General features: G+C 38.5%; 1 protein-coding gene across 1 annotated transcript in view; it reads left to right on the top strand.

Moving 5' to 3' along the window:
• UROC1 (urocanate hydratase 1) overlaps positions 1–18,245 on the top strand; it is a 43,291-nt gene that overhangs the window by 11,471 nt on the left and 13,575 nt on the right. Inside the window, exons 5-14 of the mRNA XM_054837624.1 lie at positions 2,793–2,921; positions 3,589–3,650; positions 4,610–4,676; positions 5,273–5,416; positions 9,172–9,260; positions 9,743–9,805; positions 10,504–10,683; positions 12,169–12,266; positions 12,521–12,593; positions 13,870–13,991. Coding sequence (XP_054693599.1) covers positions 2,793–2,921; positions 3,589–3,650; positions 4,610–4,676; positions 5,273–5,416; positions 9,172–9,260; positions 9,743–9,805; positions 10,504–10,683; positions 12,169–12,266; positions 12,521–12,593; positions 13,870–13,991 — 1,027 coding nt within the window. The remainder of the gene's footprint in view (positions 1–2,792; positions 2,922–3,588; positions 3,651–4,609; positions 4,677–5,272; positions 5,417–9,171; positions 9,261–9,742; positions 9,806–10,503; positions 10,684–12,168; positions 12,267–12,520; positions 12,594–13,869; positions 13,992–18,245) is intronic.

The following is an 18,245-nucleotide window of genomic DNA, read 5'->3' on the forward strand; positions in this document are numbered from 1 at the left end:
AATTCTAGGAAACCAAAAAGGTGTATCTTTTGCTTGCTTGCTTCTGGTACTTCTGCAACATTTTTCACAACTACTGGAATAAAAAAAAGGGCTTTGATTAAAGAAAGTGTAATCCTGAGTCTTTTTCTAAGCAAATCAGATTAGCTGTAAATATTTACATGCTAGCTGGCCAGATCATAGTGCACTTTACTGTCAGGCCTAGCAACATTATCTCTGATCTTCTGAGAATAATGGCAGGTGGGTAAAAGCCTGCCTAAAATCGGAGCTGGGATGTTTAAGGTGTGGTTGTATAATGTCTGTTCTCCTTCTCTATCAAAAAATGGCAATAAATACACTTGTTCTAATCCAAGTACTGCAAAATGCACATGGGAAACATTTTCAGGACATCTTTGACACCAGCAACATATTTAGACTTATGTTTTGTATGAGCTCAGTTTATTCTCTCAAGGCAAAAAAAAAATGCTCTGGGTCTGAATGCTCTACAGGTGTGTGGTCGCAGGAGGAACATTTAATGAACAGCCATCTGAGTGTCTGTGGATAGGCACAAATGTGGTTACCATGAATGCCAAAGCCACATCATCCCTGCAGCCTCTGGTATGCCCCAAAGCCACAGAGTGGGGACAGGCGGAGATGTGACAATGAGTTTTGCAGTGCAGATAAGGCAAGCACATGAAGCTACATAATGCTGAAGGGCAGCATTGCTCCCGAAGGCTGGGAAGATCTTTATTTCTGACTCTGTAGCTTACATAAGCAAAAGCTGACTTAAGGAGCGAACTTCTGTCATAAAGGATCATGTATGCACCTTGTTGTGGCTTTACCCCAATCTGGCCTCTTTTTTATTAAAAATCCAAGCGAAACTAACATGTAAATGAAGTTCCTAGTTAGGGGACAGAAATGGATTCTTCACTGTAGCATGGAACTGAGAGACCTGGGTTTTCTTCCCAGTTTGACTGTGATTTTTCATTTGTGGCTGAGAGAAAACTCATGCTTCAGTTTCCTAATCTGGTAAATAGGAGTTAAGTAGAAGTCTTAGGCAGCTTTTGAGGCAAGACTGTTCTGACTTTAAAAAGAAAGGCACCACGGCAGTGCACACCATTTCTTTATGCTGTGTATTAATTAGTAAATGCCAGTTAACTAATTCCTGTTAACTACCTGAGTTTTGCAGCATTTCTGATGTGAGCAGTTTATATAGTAACCTTTATTGGACTGACATCCCTTAGGCAGATGCTGGGCTTGCAATGTGAAGTAGAAGCACTGCCAAAGTCAGAAATATTCTCTTTTCTCTTGTTCTTATCCAAGACAGAGCTATGACCTGCAGTTGTTTCACAGCAGAACAAACAAAACCTTTTTGATTTTGCTTACTTAGAGTAGGAATCACATGAATGATTCAATTATGACAGAACATTTTGTTCTGTTTGTGGCTGGAAAACAACATGCTTTTTGGAAATCTGTCATTGCAAAGTTCCTGGTGAAAGGTTCAGTTTGGTTTATATCATCCACGCAGACCTGTGCTTTCTTCTGAATAATTTTAAAAGAATGAACCATGTCCACAGCTAACTTTACAAGCCTGCAGACAACAGAACTGTTCGCTAGGAAAGGCTTTTGCCACCTCCTTACTAGTTGTGCCTTTCAATGAAAAAAAATATATCTTTCAGCTTCTAGTTTTATAACAATGTTTTTCCCAGCGTGCTAAAGAGAGTTCAGCTAGTTACCTGTTCTGTCCTAGGACCAGCATTTGATTATTCAACATTTTTCATGAAACAAAACCAAAACGTAAAAAGCAAGACTAACTGTAGTAACTCTTGCCTGCTCAACTTAACTTGCAGCTTGGAAATTGGCTGGGTTAGAAGAGACTGGCTTCAAATTTGTACCATTTTTAATTCAGATCAAAGACACAGAGAGGTGAAGTGCCCATGACAACTGATACTGCTGTCTCTTTGATCAGCAGCTCCTTTTTTTTTTTTTTCTCCCCTCAAAACTTTGTCTCTGTGTCCCTACAGAAACTCTAGTTTCAGGCTATTGTTGAATTCTGGTATTTCATGGGAAAGCTCCTCTCAGACCTAGTTGTCATATACTAAAAGTCCTGTGGAATATAATAGGCTTTGTGATAGACAATGATGGAAGCGAGTCAAATCTATAGGCAGCTTAGAGGGTCAAAGCCCATTTTTTGGCACACATCAAGACTAACTATTGAATTATGCAGACAAAGTTGAGATGCATTTATTTGGATACTCCTGAGTGCCTCAAGGACTTTCTTCACTGCCCACAATGAAAGTTGAAATTGTTTTTAAGAAGAAAAATTATTTCATTTTTAAGTGCACATTGTAATATCCATTCGTTGAAAAGATAGCAAGCACCAGAAGATGCTGAATTATCCATTTCAGGTTAGGATCAACAATATGCATGGGTATTTTAATCACTTTTATAGGGAAAATTTTGCAGTTTGGCTTTGGAAAGATTGCCAGAAAAGTGCCAGATCCAAATGGTTAACCTCAAGATAAAATTAGAACAGCTTTAAAAATGAAGGATTTCTGGGGTTTGTGCTGGAGAAATTATACTGGAACTTACTCAGTCTTTTGCTAGTTGGTGATTTATGTTTCCTGGTGAGTGATGTTTCTTAATGGACTTTATTAAAAGCAAGAATGTGTTGAGAGCTCTGGCTGTTACTCCATATGCGAATGCACCTCGTTATCTCCATAGCTGCCTTCATACTCCAAATTTAGTAGCTTCACAAAGAAACATAAATGTAGGATGGAAACAGATTCCTTCACTTTGCTTGCTTTTCCTTTCAGTTCTGGTTGGTAATGTACTATTTGTCAGAGATGACTGAAGAGCAAACACTAGTAATGTACAGTGGACATCCTCTGGGACTCTTTCCCAGCCATAAGTATGCTCCTCGATTAATCATTACTAATGGCATGGTAGGTATGAGCATCTTGTTTTCACTTTTTTCTCCTCTTCTGTTTAGTTTTCAAGTGTTTGCTAAATTAAAATATTATTTATACTACCTGAACTTACAACAGCACACAGGAGAATCTGGGGTCCAAATTCTGCAGCATTTATTCCAGTACAGTCCCTCTCACCTCACGTGTGCTGATCTGCAGTGATGGAGGGAACAATCTTCTTATTAGATGACTTCTGTTCTGAGCCTAAACTGTACATGTTCTTACCCAAAACAGTTCAGCCTAGCTCAGTTTGGAAGAATTAAAAGCCCTCAATAGGCAAACAGATGACTATTCACCAGATCCTCAGATATCTGGACCGCTTTGCTTGGAAGGCAAGCTGGACAAGTGAACATACTGGTTCACTGCCAGTCTTTTGAGACATTCAATATCTATTTCTCCACAGCCTAGTTTTGTGGCTAGAGAACTACTTTCCTTAAAACTTGCATGACAGCCACGCTGCCAGAAAGGCCAGACATCTTTTTGCTAATACTAGAATGCATGGAATAAAACACTTGAATTACTCTTCCTGGTTTTCACTGTTTTTCTGTGTGTGTGACCATAGTTGGAGAAATGTAGACTGTTAAAAAGATCTGCTTAAATCTCTAATTTGCTTATCTGGGTTTTCTTTTGATTGTTTTCCTAGGTTATTCCCAACTATTCCACCAGAGATGAATACGAGAAGATGTTTGCTTTGGGAGTAACAATGTAAGATACTTCACTGTTAAAGTATATCAAATACTTAACTAAAATGTAATTCAGACATCAAGCAGTGGCTCGTTAAAATTTCTAATGCAGATGGATTTCAACTGTGCTGCATAAAGTCCTGATGCTGCAAAGCATTAATGCACACTTAAGTGGAATTACTTAGGAGTTTATGTTCAGCCACATATATAAGGATGTAATTAAGGTCTGCTAGGAATTAGTATTAGGTTTGTGGGGGATTTGGCTGAATTACAGTCTGAAGCCTTAATCATAACCTACTTACAGCACTGGCTAGTTCCACTTTGCAGTGGTTGTTTTGCAATCTACAGAAAACACAAGTTAAGAAACATTCCTTCTCACTAATTGAAAGCTCTGAAGTAGAAAGTTATCAATTTTTTTAATGATTATTTACCTACTTTTTTTTGCTGCTTATCTAGTTGATGAGCAGGATTGTTATTCTGTTGTGTACCATGGAGGGAATAAACTAAAACCACTGGAGAACTGAGTGTGTACAGATAAGGAAGCTGGAAAGAGCATGAATAGAGAATGTCCATTGCCACTTTCCTGGGAATTTCATAGGAATGTAGACAACCATTTTGGGCTAACAACTTCAAAAGTAACCACTGAAAACCAATGGCATAAAGATGCCAACAATGTGAAAAGGAGCATCCTTGTGTCCTAGTCACTATGCTAAATGCCAAAACAAGTTTACAACTCAGTTTTTTGATCCATGCATTTTTGAACTCAATTTAAAGAGCTAAATGATCCTCTGAAAACATGTTGGTGCATTGCTAATGAAGAAACTCAATTAAGTTGTGAATTTGATGATAGCAGATCTTTAACAACAAATCGAAGCACAGAGATTTTTTTTTTTTGTTATATTGGAAACATATGTAGACATGTACAGAATTAATTTCAGCCTGAATAGCATGTGCTATCATTGTGTTTGTTGCTATTGCTAGGTATGGTCAGATGACTGCAGGGAGCTACTGCTACATTGGGCCTCAGGGAATAGTCCATGGGACTGTGGTAAGAAACTGGGGAAAGGTCTATTTGTTGATACCTATTGGAAGAGGGTATTTACTGTAGTGGCTAGTGACTGCAGCGGAATGGATTGCTGTGAGAGGATGTTCTGGCTACCAAAGAAATTGTCATTGCCTGCTCCTTAAAAAAATCAGTGTCCTTCCACTCCTATAGTCCATGGCATCTTATCCAGAACACAGACCTAAGGGAATCTGCAATCAGGATCTCAATCTGAGCTCATATCTAGCTACAATAAGTGAAGTATGAATTGACCAAATGTGTTAGGCAAAAACATTTTCTTAGCTTGTTTTCTTAGCTGTTTTCCTCAGCTCTCTTTTGCAGCCATCTTGATTAAGTCTCTCTACCTCAAGAGCAGCATGTTGGGTACCACTGATTATTCTATTTCATGGTGAGAGAAATATACATAATCAGGATAGATGGTTTCATAACATCACTTTGTAACATGTTTCCTTCTTAAAAGATTAAAACAGTTTCATGACCCTCAAGTTTCAAACTGTTTGCAAAAGGGACAGAAGATCTTTAAATTTCAGGGACTCTAGGAAATAGAGCTCCTGATAATTGCCGTATTGTGTTGTGTGCAGCTCACAGTGCTCAATGCAGGCCGTCGCTACTTGAAGGCAGAAGACTTGTCTGGAAAGGTGTTTGTTACTTCTGGTCTTGGAGGGATGAGTGGGGCTCAAGCAAAGGCTGCAGTCATTGCTGGGTGTGTGGGGGTCATTGCAGAGGTGAGAGCATTGCTTCTTTCATTTTGTTGTCTCTCCTTCATGTGCTGAATCAGAACCCTCATTCTCCTCATCTGACATGTTCCTCAAGTAACCCTGACAAGCCAAACTCAAAAGAAAGATGCTCTTTCTAAGATCTGTCTGTCCTTTTCATTGCTGAGAATTTTTACTGCTATTCTACCTTCTATTTGTTCACTTACTAGGTCAGACTGTAAGGATATGGAGTGTAATTTCTTATGATTGCTTCACAAATAATGCAGAATGATGCTGTCAGATGAGCCATTCTCAGTGCTTGAGCTACCGTCATTTCATGTGTAAAAGGATGTAATTTCCACGGGCAATTCCCATGGGAACTGCACCCTCTGATGCCAAAAAAGTCTATGTTAAGAAGGTGTTAGTTACATTAGAATTAATCCTTAATGCCTTTGGCACCCTTATTAGGTGCAATGGAAAGTACCTGTTAAAAATGTTGGTATGATTCACTCATCAAGGTTGGGACTAATGAAGTTGCTTGGTGTTGTGATTCTTTGAAGTCAATGGGATTTTGTAAAACTTGAAGTTTTAAAGTCAGCTTCAGTATGAAGATGGTGAGGCTAATTACAAGCATTTAGGAGAATTCCAGTTTGTAGACAATGAAGGTAAGTTCTGCCAAGGGAAAATGCTGATGGGGGAGAAGTTCTGTAGTACCATTTTCCCTGTTCCCTGAAGCTTGCCCGCAGCATATATTCTTTGTAGAGAGTCTGTCATCCTGATGTAATGTTTCTCTGTTCCAAATGTGTTAAAATAGCCCAGCTATTTCCTCCCATAAACAAAGAGAATCTAATAACAATCTGTGATTCAAAGGCTGCTAATGTCCAAGCAATAACAATAGTGTATGATAGGATTCACTGGATTCACGGATATCCTTAAGTATCATATATTATGCAGAACACCAACATCATAATCTTGGTAAGTATATATGCCTGTAAGTTTTAAGTGAAATATGTGCTCATATAAAAAAGTAACATTAGGTTCTCCTAACACCTGCATTTTTCAGCTATTTTGATTATCATAGGACTCTATTCTAACAAATCAGATGGAAGGATGGACTACAAAAACACTGCAACAATTTTTAACAGAAAATGTTACTCTACAATTCTGTGAAAATGGTAGTGAATATCTTTAATGATATTGACTATTGAAAACCAATAAACATTTCCACGCATTCCTTTCCTCATTACTACCTTTGCATTCAGTACACTGGGGAAACATTCTTGGAGCAGATATAGGACTCACCAAAATGCATTGAGCTCTTTATCTGTAGGTGATGAGCTCTTGTTACTGCTCAGATGAAGAGAGATTTTTGAGAACCAAACTCCAGCCAGAGCTGACTTGAGTGAGTGTTTAGCCTTCTCTGTTAGTCATTTACAGAGAGAATTAGCTGGCAGACCTCTGCTATGGGCATGTCACTTGCTGCAATGAAAAGGGTAAGAATATTGCAATCTGAGCCATGGTAATTATAATTAAACTTGAAACATAATGGGTCAGACTGCCCACGTGGCATGCAGTGAATCTGACCTGCTCTGGCTTGCTCAGGTCTTATTCAGGGAAGGTTATGGTTTCATCTGTTTTACAATGATGGTGTAAAAATATTTTTATTAGCACATGAGCTTTGCATGTATTTGAGATCTCATCAGGTACTCCCTGCAGATGAAATAAATTTATTCAATTTGTTATCGAATAAATTATCTTTATTCAGACTTCTACTCTGTCATTATGATCTTTCAAATGCTAGAATACAAAGGAAAGATTCCAGTGAAAGCTATTCAAGGCAGCCCTTTGTCCTTTTCATCTCTACGGCTGCAGATGATTTTGTTCAGGAGACTGAATATCGCCTGGTTTTTATCTCCTGTGAGATATCCTTGTCGGATATGAGTCTCAGGAGCACATGTGGATAGCTATATATATGTACATATTATTTATTTAAGGAACTATTTATGCAAATGACATTGATGAATTGTGCAAGAGATGTCATTTTGTCAGCCAGGGCTTCCGAAGCTCAGACAGAAGGGATTAATGGTGCAAGTCTTTTACCTCTTCTGTTTGACATGAAGCAGATTGTAATTTTATGAAATAATTGTGTGGAAGGCCCGACTATCTCTCTGAGCTGCATTAAGCTCTCTAGGGTTACACTGGAGGTGACATTAGCTCATCATGTTTGCAATTTTTTAAACTACTGAGATGCTGATCAAAAAATGAGCGTATTTTTGAACATGTGGTTCAAAGGAAACTAGTTTTCTTGAGTATGCTAGCAAGCCTGTAAAACACTGAGACTGTCAGAGAGGGCTGAAGTAAAACATGTAGGATGTGGTAACAGATTTAAATAGATCTGATCTGTGTTATGCTGAGCTTTAAATGAACCCAATTCCTGTAATTCATATGGACCATTTAATATCTTTCCTTCTGTGCTGATTTAAATAATTCCCAGAGAAGCTGTCCCCCATGGCACCTGACTTTACTGAGTAATTCCATTGGCAGTGACACTGATATTATCATAATCTGGGGTTTTGGAAGGATAGTCTTTATTACTGATGTGGGAAATGACGGAAGGTTTGTCATGCTAAGAATAATTAGGAAAGAAAAGGTTTCCTGGTGTTCAAGCAACTCTTGAATACAGAACTTATTTAATTTACATATAAATACTTTGTTAATGGGAAATAGTAGAATGAAAATGATGGGGGTAGGTTATAGAGAAGTAAAAATACTTTAATTAAATACTAGAAGATACTCAGGTTATGTGTTCTTATGCACATGCACCACTGTGGGTCTTTAAGTCTGTTGCTACCACAGAAAATTGGCTTGAAATAATTTTGCCACTTGCTTTATGCCACTGATAGCTCATTATAAAAGTATTAATGATGTGCAAGTTTGTACATCGAACCATTGATACCGACTCTGTGCCAAAGCCTCTGCAGTTTGTCTATCCATTTATATTTTTATCCAGCTGTCTCTTCTGCATATACACACTGACACACACAGAAGCTGAGCCCAGAAGAGAGTACAGATTTGGGATTGAGCTTGTTTAGAGCTTCAAAGTTCAAGCAAGAGGGAATTAAAGACGTAGTTTTGTTTTGATCCATTCCATTTTTCAGAGGCATTAGCCAGCTGGGACAAGAAAATGCTTTCCTCTTTTCTTTTCCATATTTGGTTGAGATTTTCAACCAGCAGTCAAAGAACAAAAGTGAGGGTCAATTTTATTCAGCAAACCATTGCTTCATCCTGGGCAGACTGGCAGAAATGTCTATCTTTGAGCTGATCAAAAAAAATATTTCCTTAATTAAATAGAAATTTTATTTTCAAAGAAAATGGCTAGATTTGAAAAATAAATTTGAAACATTTGGCTTTAATTTTTTCCAGTATAATAATGAAAAGAAACAATAAGAATAATTAAAATTAGTGAAAAAATATTACCTCTTGTACAATTTTAATGATAATTTTTTGCTTGTAAAATATTTCGGGAAATGATGTATCAAAAAATCTTTTTTTTCTTGCTTAAATCCTGTAGTAAAAAAGAACAGAAAGTGTAAAAAAAAAAAACAAAAATCAGAGGTGAAAAATAAGTATTTGAACAATCACTATATTCTTTATTCTTAAGGCCAATGCAGGGCTATTTCCTTTACCTATTTGCTACTCTGTCTTACAGACTAATTGAAAAACTAAAGGTAAAAGTGACTGATTAGGGGAAACAGGAGTTTTAAGATCTCTGCTATTTCTCTTAGGTTGATGAAGCAGCACTTTTGAAACGTCACAAGCAGGGATGGCTGATGGAAATCTCTAACAACCTGGACCATTGCATTGCTCGCCTTAGGTATGACTTGTAACAGAATTCAGTGAGTTTCTCTCTGCCTCCTAATCCTCACTTCACATCTTTCTGCACTGTACTATTTTAGTGTGCATATAGAAGGGGTTGCAGGACACCTTCTTATTCCAGGTCTGGTTTTGAATGTGAATCCATCCTTCCAAGCAGCAGCAGTCGTCATTAGTGACTAGCAACGTTTACTGCAAGCCACTACCAATGCTTCAAATATTTTATATATGTTAAATGTGTCTTCATACAGTTTCATGAATATGCATAGGGCAATTACAAATAATGTTACACTTGAAGCATCACTCAAGCTTGCTGGAATCAGTGATTAATAATTACATAAAGGTTGAAAAATCTGTTGCCTAGAGGAGTGTTGGAAAACACAGACTTTTTTGCTGGGATTCACTCTGTACATTTGTACATTGCAAGATGGAATTATTACATGAGATGCATTTTCTTCAACCAATCTTTTTAATCTATTCTAGAGATGCAAGAAAGAATAAAGTTGCCCTTAGTTTGGGTTACCATGGGAATGTAGTAGATCTATGGTAAGTAGTATATATGGCTAATGGATATATTAATCCTCTAGCTTGTTAGTCAACCTGGAATTAGTTCTCAAACTTGGAAAAGAAGAGGCATTAAACCTAGTGCTGAGTTCATTACTGTAAATGCTCATGAAAAACTGTATTGTCAAAAGAGGGGTCTTCATCCTTGTGTTCTTTTTCCCAGTTGCTTCCCATGCACCTTCTCCTTTCCGTATGGAACAATGAATTTCTTAGGGAAAGAAGTCCCTAAGATTCTTCCTTGGATGAAAAAAGAATTCATCCCTTATAACCTTTCTAACCAAAATGCCTTTGACTTCAGTGAAGAATAGAAGTATTGAGGTATTGATTGAATAAAAATAATCAGATGATGGATTCTGGCACTCTTGAGGCTTTATTCAGTCGTAAATCTTGCTGTCACATCATATACCAAGGGCTGAGACTGACCAATAAGACTGGTATGTCATACTGGTATCTGACGACTCTATCAGCATTCCTGCACAGCTAAATGTGAAGTATAAAAGTTGCACCTAAATCTTTGTCACCATCATTTCCCACCTCCTGACTGCTAAAACAAAGACTTAGCCTGCCAAGGGCATACCTTTATAAACAACCTCTTGGAGTGGAAGAAGTTCACCTGAAAGAGGAGCTAGAATGTGAAACAACAGCTTCTGTTCAAACACTCCATTCATTGTCTTCCCCAGGGAGAGGCTAGTATATGAGCTGGACACAACAGGAGAGCTGCTAGTTGATCTGGGGTCTGACCAAACTTCGTGTCATAACCCATTCAGTGGTGGATACTATCCAGTACAGCTTGGCTTTGAGGAAGCAAAGCAGCTCCTTTCCACCAATCCGGGGAAGTTCCGGACCCTGGTACAAGAGAGGTAATTATTTTGGTGACACGTCTTTAACCTTTAAGTTTAATTGCTCTGCAGGTGATCAGATCTTTGTCTTTCTCACATGAAGTTTCTGTTCTTTGGTATTTCAGTAGAAATCTGGGGTAGAGCTACAGTTCTAATAACTCCCAACTTTGTACTTATACAGCTGTCACTCAGAATCTGGCAGACATCACTTACCCACCATTTTAGGAGTAGTCTCTAGTGTATACGTTCAGAGCTTTGAACACTAATGATTTATTTCACTTCTATAAATTCCTAGGTTTTAAAAATCTAGGACAATAAGTACAATTCCATGTAGTGTACTAGTTGGTTTAGGTTCACTGAATATAGCTTAAAAACCCAATGGGTAAGCCAGAAAGTCCATCTAGCCTACCATGCTTCCAGCTGTGGCCAGTAATGCTTTTTTAGGGAAGGATAAGGATGGGGACAAACCCCCACCATCACTCCTCCCAAATTCCTGCTACTGTAAGTTTTGTTTAGCATCTTGATTTTGGGGAGTTATTTCTGCTTTACAAGTTTGCAAGTGAAATTGGAACTGGACATTATAAAGGGATTAATTTGGCATAATTTATATATATGTAAAGAACTGTGGTACAGAGGCAGCAAGCTGTACTGTTGGTCTCAACTGTACTTTCAAGACTATTGCTCCCACTCTGGTTTTGTTCACCTTGAACATTCCCACTGGAGACCTTTTTCCAGCGGAAGGTAGGATATGGGCATATAATATATTTGACTTTGGATGAGGGAGCTACAAGAACCTTTCCAGTTTCCCAATCCTGTATCATACTACTAAGACAAAGGTAACAGAAAGGTAAATTTCTGGGAGGGACTCATTTCTAACAAGCTAAGTATGATCTAAACAAATACAATTTCATTTGTTAGGCATTGATTTACCTCTCTAGAGTTCCAAGAGGTTACACCTATGCATGTACAACTCCATATGCAACTATGCATTGAGATTAGAACTGGATGATATTAAGTGGAAATGTTATCACAGAGGGCAGTCCTGTGGTATGGTCCACCATTGGAAACCAAGGGAAAATTGGGCTGTTTTGGCCAAAGGAGAAGCCAGAACAGTGATGTTTAGCCATTTTCAGTTTTTCTGTCTCTGCTCGCTTTCTCTCTGAACTTCTTAAACTGTTTTGCAGTTTTGTGTAGGCTGTTTTTTTGTGATTACCTTCCATCCTCAGAGCTGGCTGCATTTCTTTGCTGAAAGGCATGACCCCTCTCTGCTGATCAATGACGTTCCCTTAATGACTGTAAATCACTTCAAGATTTGGGGATAACAGGTTTTACAGAGATTGAAAGCATCTCAATTGATATTTTATGGGTTTATGTCTGAATTTCTCTGGGGTCTTTCAGTTCCATCTGTCTCCCCCTACTCCAATGCCTTTAATGAGTTCATGATATTATTCTTTTTGATATTTTATCAATCTCAGGAATAACTGTTTGTTTCCTTCTTTATTTCAGTCTGAAAAGACATGTGGCTGCTATTAACAGACTAGCTGATAAGGGCATGTTTTTTTGGGATTATGGCAATGCTTTTCTCTTGGAAGCTCAAAGGGCTGGTGAGTAGATCCTGGAGTTGTTAGGTGGAAACAAGGACAACCCTGTATGCATCTTCCCAGCTGTATATTTTGGTAGGATAGGGTTGGCCACTGTGTTATGCTAACTCTTTAGTCTCTCTCTTTCTCTCATTCTCCCAGACCCCTGACCATCTCTGTGGCTGAGATAAAGCCTTCATGGGAACCTGGGTGCAATCTGGTTTCACATTTTATAGTTTTTCTTCATCAAGTCACTGACTATTAAAATTATTTTATAGGTGCTGATGTTGAGAAAAGAGGAGCCAATAAAACAGAATTTCGATATCCTTCCTACGTTCAGCACATCATGGGGTATGTTGGGGAGTTTGGAATAAAGCACTCAAGTGCTTTCTTATTTTTCTCCACTCTGGAGTAATGTCCAGTGTGGTTTTGGAAGATGTCCTGTTGGCTGTAAGCATCATGCTCATATTTGCTATTGGCTTCCTTAGAGTTACTCCTTGCATTCTCCTGTGTACAGGGGAAAAGAAGAACCAGACCTGGGGGGGACATGTTGTATGTGATTAACATAAGTATATTCTGACAGCAGAGGTTTTGCTAATATTTTGTCCTGAAAAGTATGGCATGTCTCAATAATTTGGTGTAATAGCTTTATCCTTTTTAGGATTAAAAAGTCTTATGAAAGCAGGCACCAGATGTGTGAACAGTAAACTAAAACATTGCCAAATCAAAACTCTTCACTCCTTTACATCAATAGCTGCATTTTCTCTTTTGTTGCATTAATTTTTCTTAAGCAGTTCTGCTCAAGAGAATAGCCAAGTCACAGCCTTAAACTATAACTATATGCAACTTCACTTCTAGGTGCTAAAAATTAAGAGCTTGTCTCTTTGGAGCAGTAGAGCTCAATTCCAAATCATTAAAGCCTATGTCCACATAGTTAAAGACGTTAAAAGCACTTCTGAAATAGGACATTCTTCTGCCCATGTCACCAACTGTACCTCTTACCCAAGCTGTGCATACGGCTTGTAGAAAAAGCTGAGCTCAGAGATCTGTTGAGGGACTGGGTTTATAACACCTTTTGCCTCTGACTTATGCTTAGCTTCCCCATACCATGTGAATAAGAGCTTGAACATAGAGTAACACACCAAATGGATTAGATCTCCTCTGGAACTCAACTGAAGTGTGTCTTACTATTGTATATAAACAATGTGGACAGCAAATGAGTCTGGAGTCAGGCACTTGTTCAGAATCTACACTTGTCTGATAGCGTAGATGCACTCTACATCTTTTAGCCTGGGTTAAGGATGAAAGGACTAGGCAGCAAGGAGAGTATATTTGATGAAACAAAAGAAAAAGTACAATTCATCTGATGATGCACTTGTTTGAACTGCCCAACATTCCTATAAAAATTTTGGCCTGACTGTGTTTTTATACACCAGTCGATGGTTGCATGAAACAGCACTGTTTAATTTCTCAATTAATGGTTTCTGATGCTTCTGTTTAGATTAGTTCATTGAAAATGTTTCAAATTCTTCTCTGTCCAGCTAATGAAAGAAAAGCACTGCTAGCAGCCAGGATAAATAAGGAAAGAATTTCAACTATCTCTTAATGAAACATGTTCTCTTCCCAGAGACATTTTTTCCCTGGGATTTGGGCCATTCCGCTGGGTTTGTACCTCAGGTGACCCACAGGATCTTGCTACCACTGACTCAATTGCCATGTCTGTGCTGGAAGACTCTATACGTCAGGGAGGTAAGACACCATCCCATGCTCCCATCACTGGGCATGCTTCTGGGGAGAAAAGGAACCGGAGTTGTACAATGTTTGATAGCTTTTGGCTGAAACTGTAGAAAGCACTCTTTTGCCTGTTCCTTGGGGGCAGGAAATCTTACTGCTCTCCAAACTCCTATAAGGAGCGTAACCAGTAGGTAATATATAAAAATACCGTGTAGAGACGTTATTGATCTCAAAACTATTGTTGCAGTTTTGGCTAAGAGCATTTCTTTTCATTTGTTACAGATTTTCCTGTGCTTTGCCACCTTGAAACTTTAAGGCAAACAGTATCTTTCATCAATAGGTCTCCAAGAGTGTGTGGTTTTGGTTTTGGTGGTTTGGGTTTTTTTAAGGAGTCAAATTGCTTTGCCACTGTCTCACAGGTGAATGAGGCATGGGAATTTAGGGAGGTTCGTAAGAGGCAGGAAACCCAAGTTTCATGGGTGTGGTGCTCCATCCAGTGTCATTTATTTGTGATTACAATTTTGAGATCTTTTTCCTTCTTTTTTGTCATTTGTTAATAAATTGACAGATGTTTCTTCTCACTGATGAAAACAATTTGGAATATATGCATGGCTCTGTATGCTACTCCAGAATCTAGGAATTGCATGGTCTTTCACTTCTCCATATCCCCAAAGGTGGGCTATTACTATTACCCCCTGCTTATGAATGGGAACTGAGACAAAGCTAATTTTGTGCCAACACACATGAATCCTAATCTCTCAGGTTGCAGTGGAAGGCCCTACTCCTTTCCCTTCTTTTGTCTGCTTCTACAGTAGCTGGACAGCAGGCTTGAAGATGTGTCATTGTCCCCTAGCACTGAAGTCCTCAGCTCTTCCATTTCCAGAGGGGAGCTTTGTGCTTCTCAGAATCAAGGAAGGGATCAGAAGGAAATGGATCACAAATCCAAAGTGTATTTTATGGGTAGGAGAGCATAATATTTTTATCTGGTAATATTGAAATATTTGTTGCTTCTTTCATGAAAGACATCATTGGAATATGAATAGAAGTGTGAAAATTTTGAATGCTCTCCTATTTGTTCTGGAACAGTTGTGAGGATCTAGGGTGGTATTTCTGAAAGATATACCACATTCAGATATGTCTCATTTGAAACAAAACTACTGTTGTCTTCCTGTAATGTAAGGCTGGTGTCCAGCCTCCTTTTCCTCCCAATAGGTGAATTATTGATAGAGTGGGTCTGACTCTGCAAGGTCCTTAGTTCTGTCTATTCTCCTAAATTTTCTTTAGGAGTCATCTTAGAGAAATAGCACTGGCACATGAAGTGTTTTTAATGCAATGACCCAGAAGTACCTACCCTGTTCTACGGATATTGAAACTTTCATGTTTTTAAACTTGGTCCCTCAGCTTAATTGAAGGGAGAGTGAAATCCCATACTTTAGTGCTGGATTTATCTTCAAAAATTTGCGGTAATCTTTCTGCGATGTACTACAATCTTCAGTCATCTCTCAGGATTGAACTGATGCACGACCTTTGGATGGTTTGCATTGCAAGACTAGGAAATTAATCAGTTACTGTGTGTACAATAGTATGTGGGTGTTTATATAGATGGTAATATAAAGCTGGAGAGAGAAGTCTCTTCCACAGACAAAAAGCATTGAACTATTGCATGTATATTCTTAATTTAAATGAAAAATGACATTTAAAAAATCCTAACAGGTGAAAACAGGCTTAAGGGCAAGGCTATTATTGAATTTGCTGTTGAATTTGGCAGGACAATGGGAATAGGATTTCAAAGAGAAATGAAAAAATAATTTGGCCAGAAAATAAGTAGCCATTCATGGATTCATGTTTTTGAGTATTCCACTTGCTGTCGATTTCCTATGGGACCTGGGCTGGGACCAAATTCCAAGGTCTGGATATCCTCACACACATATACATCTAAAATCTGAACCTGCCTTTGAATTTTATAAAAGAATCTGTTATGAAGGCTGAGTAAAAACTCCGCAAAGCTGAAGTCTGTTGCATTCCAAGTCTAAACTTTTGACCTGGCCTTGAGTCTGATGTTAACAATTCTTCTCCTTTTGTGGAGATGAATTTTTGTGCTTAAACCTCACAAACTGTGGAAAAAATCCTATGTAGTTTTATTATCTGCTTCCACTCCTAAGGTACTCAGTCTTTTAAGTTAGCCTTTGCATGAGAGATGCAGCACTGATGACTGGAGTGTAAATTTGGTTTATGATCTCTGTGGTAGTTTGAAGGCTGAGCTGATGCGTAACAACAATACAAATCTCCCAAGACCAAAGAGACCCAATCTCTGTTGATGAGGACTATTCCTCTGAGTACACAATGCTTCCTAGTATCTTTTAAACACTAAATAAGTACAAGAGCCTATGAAATACCAGAAACAACACAGTAGTTTGCCTGACTTCAAAACATATTCTTGTTGGAATGGGGAGGTGGGGGCAGCAGTTTTGCAAATGAGACACACAGAGCTACTCTAAATGTAAGGTCTTTCTAGAAAGAACTGTAGGATTTTTTCAATTGCAAGAAGTAAGACTAAATAAAAGGGAGAATTCTTCACTTCCCCTGGGATAATTGATGAAATCCAACTTTGGACACACCACAGTTTAGGACAGAATATGACTTTATTGGAGCTGGTTGAGAGGGACAAATGTACTGTGTTGAGATATGTCCTTGTAGCCAGTATTCTCATCTGGCTTCTCTTCTGGATATGTTCTATAGTATTAACAGACAGCAAGATCTTTTCTATAAGTTTGTGCACTGTGAAGTATAAAATATAGTAAGTACTCTTCTGAGATACCTTATAATAGTGATAGAAAGGAACTCATTCTCTATTTAGTTTTCTAGAGTAACTTCTGTAAACTCTCATTAAATATCTATAATAACCTAAGTGAATACGGCCCATTACCTTCTAGAAGATGTTTCCTTAAAGCTTATGAATGACAGCACAATTCTCCTAGGACAGCACTAGCAGATGTTTCATCTTTCACTCCCTGTGAAGCTAAGAGCTGACACGCTAATCCTCATTGCAGAGTTTAGCAACTATCACTTGGAGCCAACCCCTAAACCACTGACAGGTCTTTTTAGGATCGTTAAAGCTCTCTGTATGGAAGGCCTGCCTCTGCAGGAATGAGCATATTTTACATTCCCCTTTAACAATGTGTTTAACCTGCATTAAATATGAATATCTTTCCTTTTCCTAGTTTTACTATGCATATCTGCTGACATATTGCCTAGTGGAAAGACAGTAGTCTAAACACTCTTCTCAGTTACCAGGGACAATTTCAAGTTAGCAGCGTGCAGTTTCTCCAGTTTGACTGACTTCCAAACATAAGTCATATGTATATTATAACTTGACTTGAAAATGAGTGAGAACTGGAAAGTGATGGGGAACATGCTATCTTGGCCTCTGCAGAAATGATTATAACTTGAAGCTCCAATGCATGAGCAAGCCACTTTGGCTTAGCATGTTGCCACATGCCAGCTGAGCCCTGGTAGCTGACCGTGTCTCTCAGGACAAGGTGATGTGACGTAGCTTAGCCCATACAAAAAGAGCCTACAGGCAGTAACTTCTCCAGCCACTGTAACCTCATCTGAGCTCCCACTCAGCCTGTGTGGAAAGGCATAGTTGCAAAAGCCCCAAAAATTAAGATAGTAAGACAATGCTTCTGTCCCGTTCCATACTCCCTCTCCCTTTCATTACTCACATGCTACAGATGGTGCCATGCCTTTGGAGGCAGCTGATTATACTGTGTATCTGATATGTGCCATATTTCACTGTCTTTCACTTCAAATGTCTTTATTCTTACTCCTCTTTGGTTTGGCTGATTGAGATGGAATGGCACAGATATAAATGAGAGGAGAAGCTGGAAAATATAAAACCATTATGTATAATTCTCTTCTTAGATAACAGCATATATATCTAAACAAGGTGTAGGGTGGATTTACACATAAAGTAGCTACTCCATAATAAGTTTTTCTGTGCAGTTTGTGCTCCATAGTAATGCAAGGCAGCATACCTCTGTTTGTAGGACAAGGGACCTCAGTTTTATCTTGGGATAAAAACATTCATGTGGGTCATTTAGTACAGAGCAATTGCTGTGCTACAAATTTATATCACTGCATTGGTGTAACTTATCCTCAAGTATGTATTGCCAGCTGCTTCTAAGAATTTCTGCTGGCTGACTCAAAGGATTTATTTACTACCTGATGCAAATCTGGACTGTAGTACCCAATGTCACGGAGTTTGCT

This window comes from Grus americana, chromosome 11 (assembly GCF_028858705.1).
Source record: "Grus americana isolate bGruAme1 chromosome 11, bGruAme1.mat, whole genome shotgun sequence".
Lineage (NCBI taxonomy): Eukaryota > Metazoa > Chordata > Aves > Gruiformes > Gruidae > Grus > Grus americana.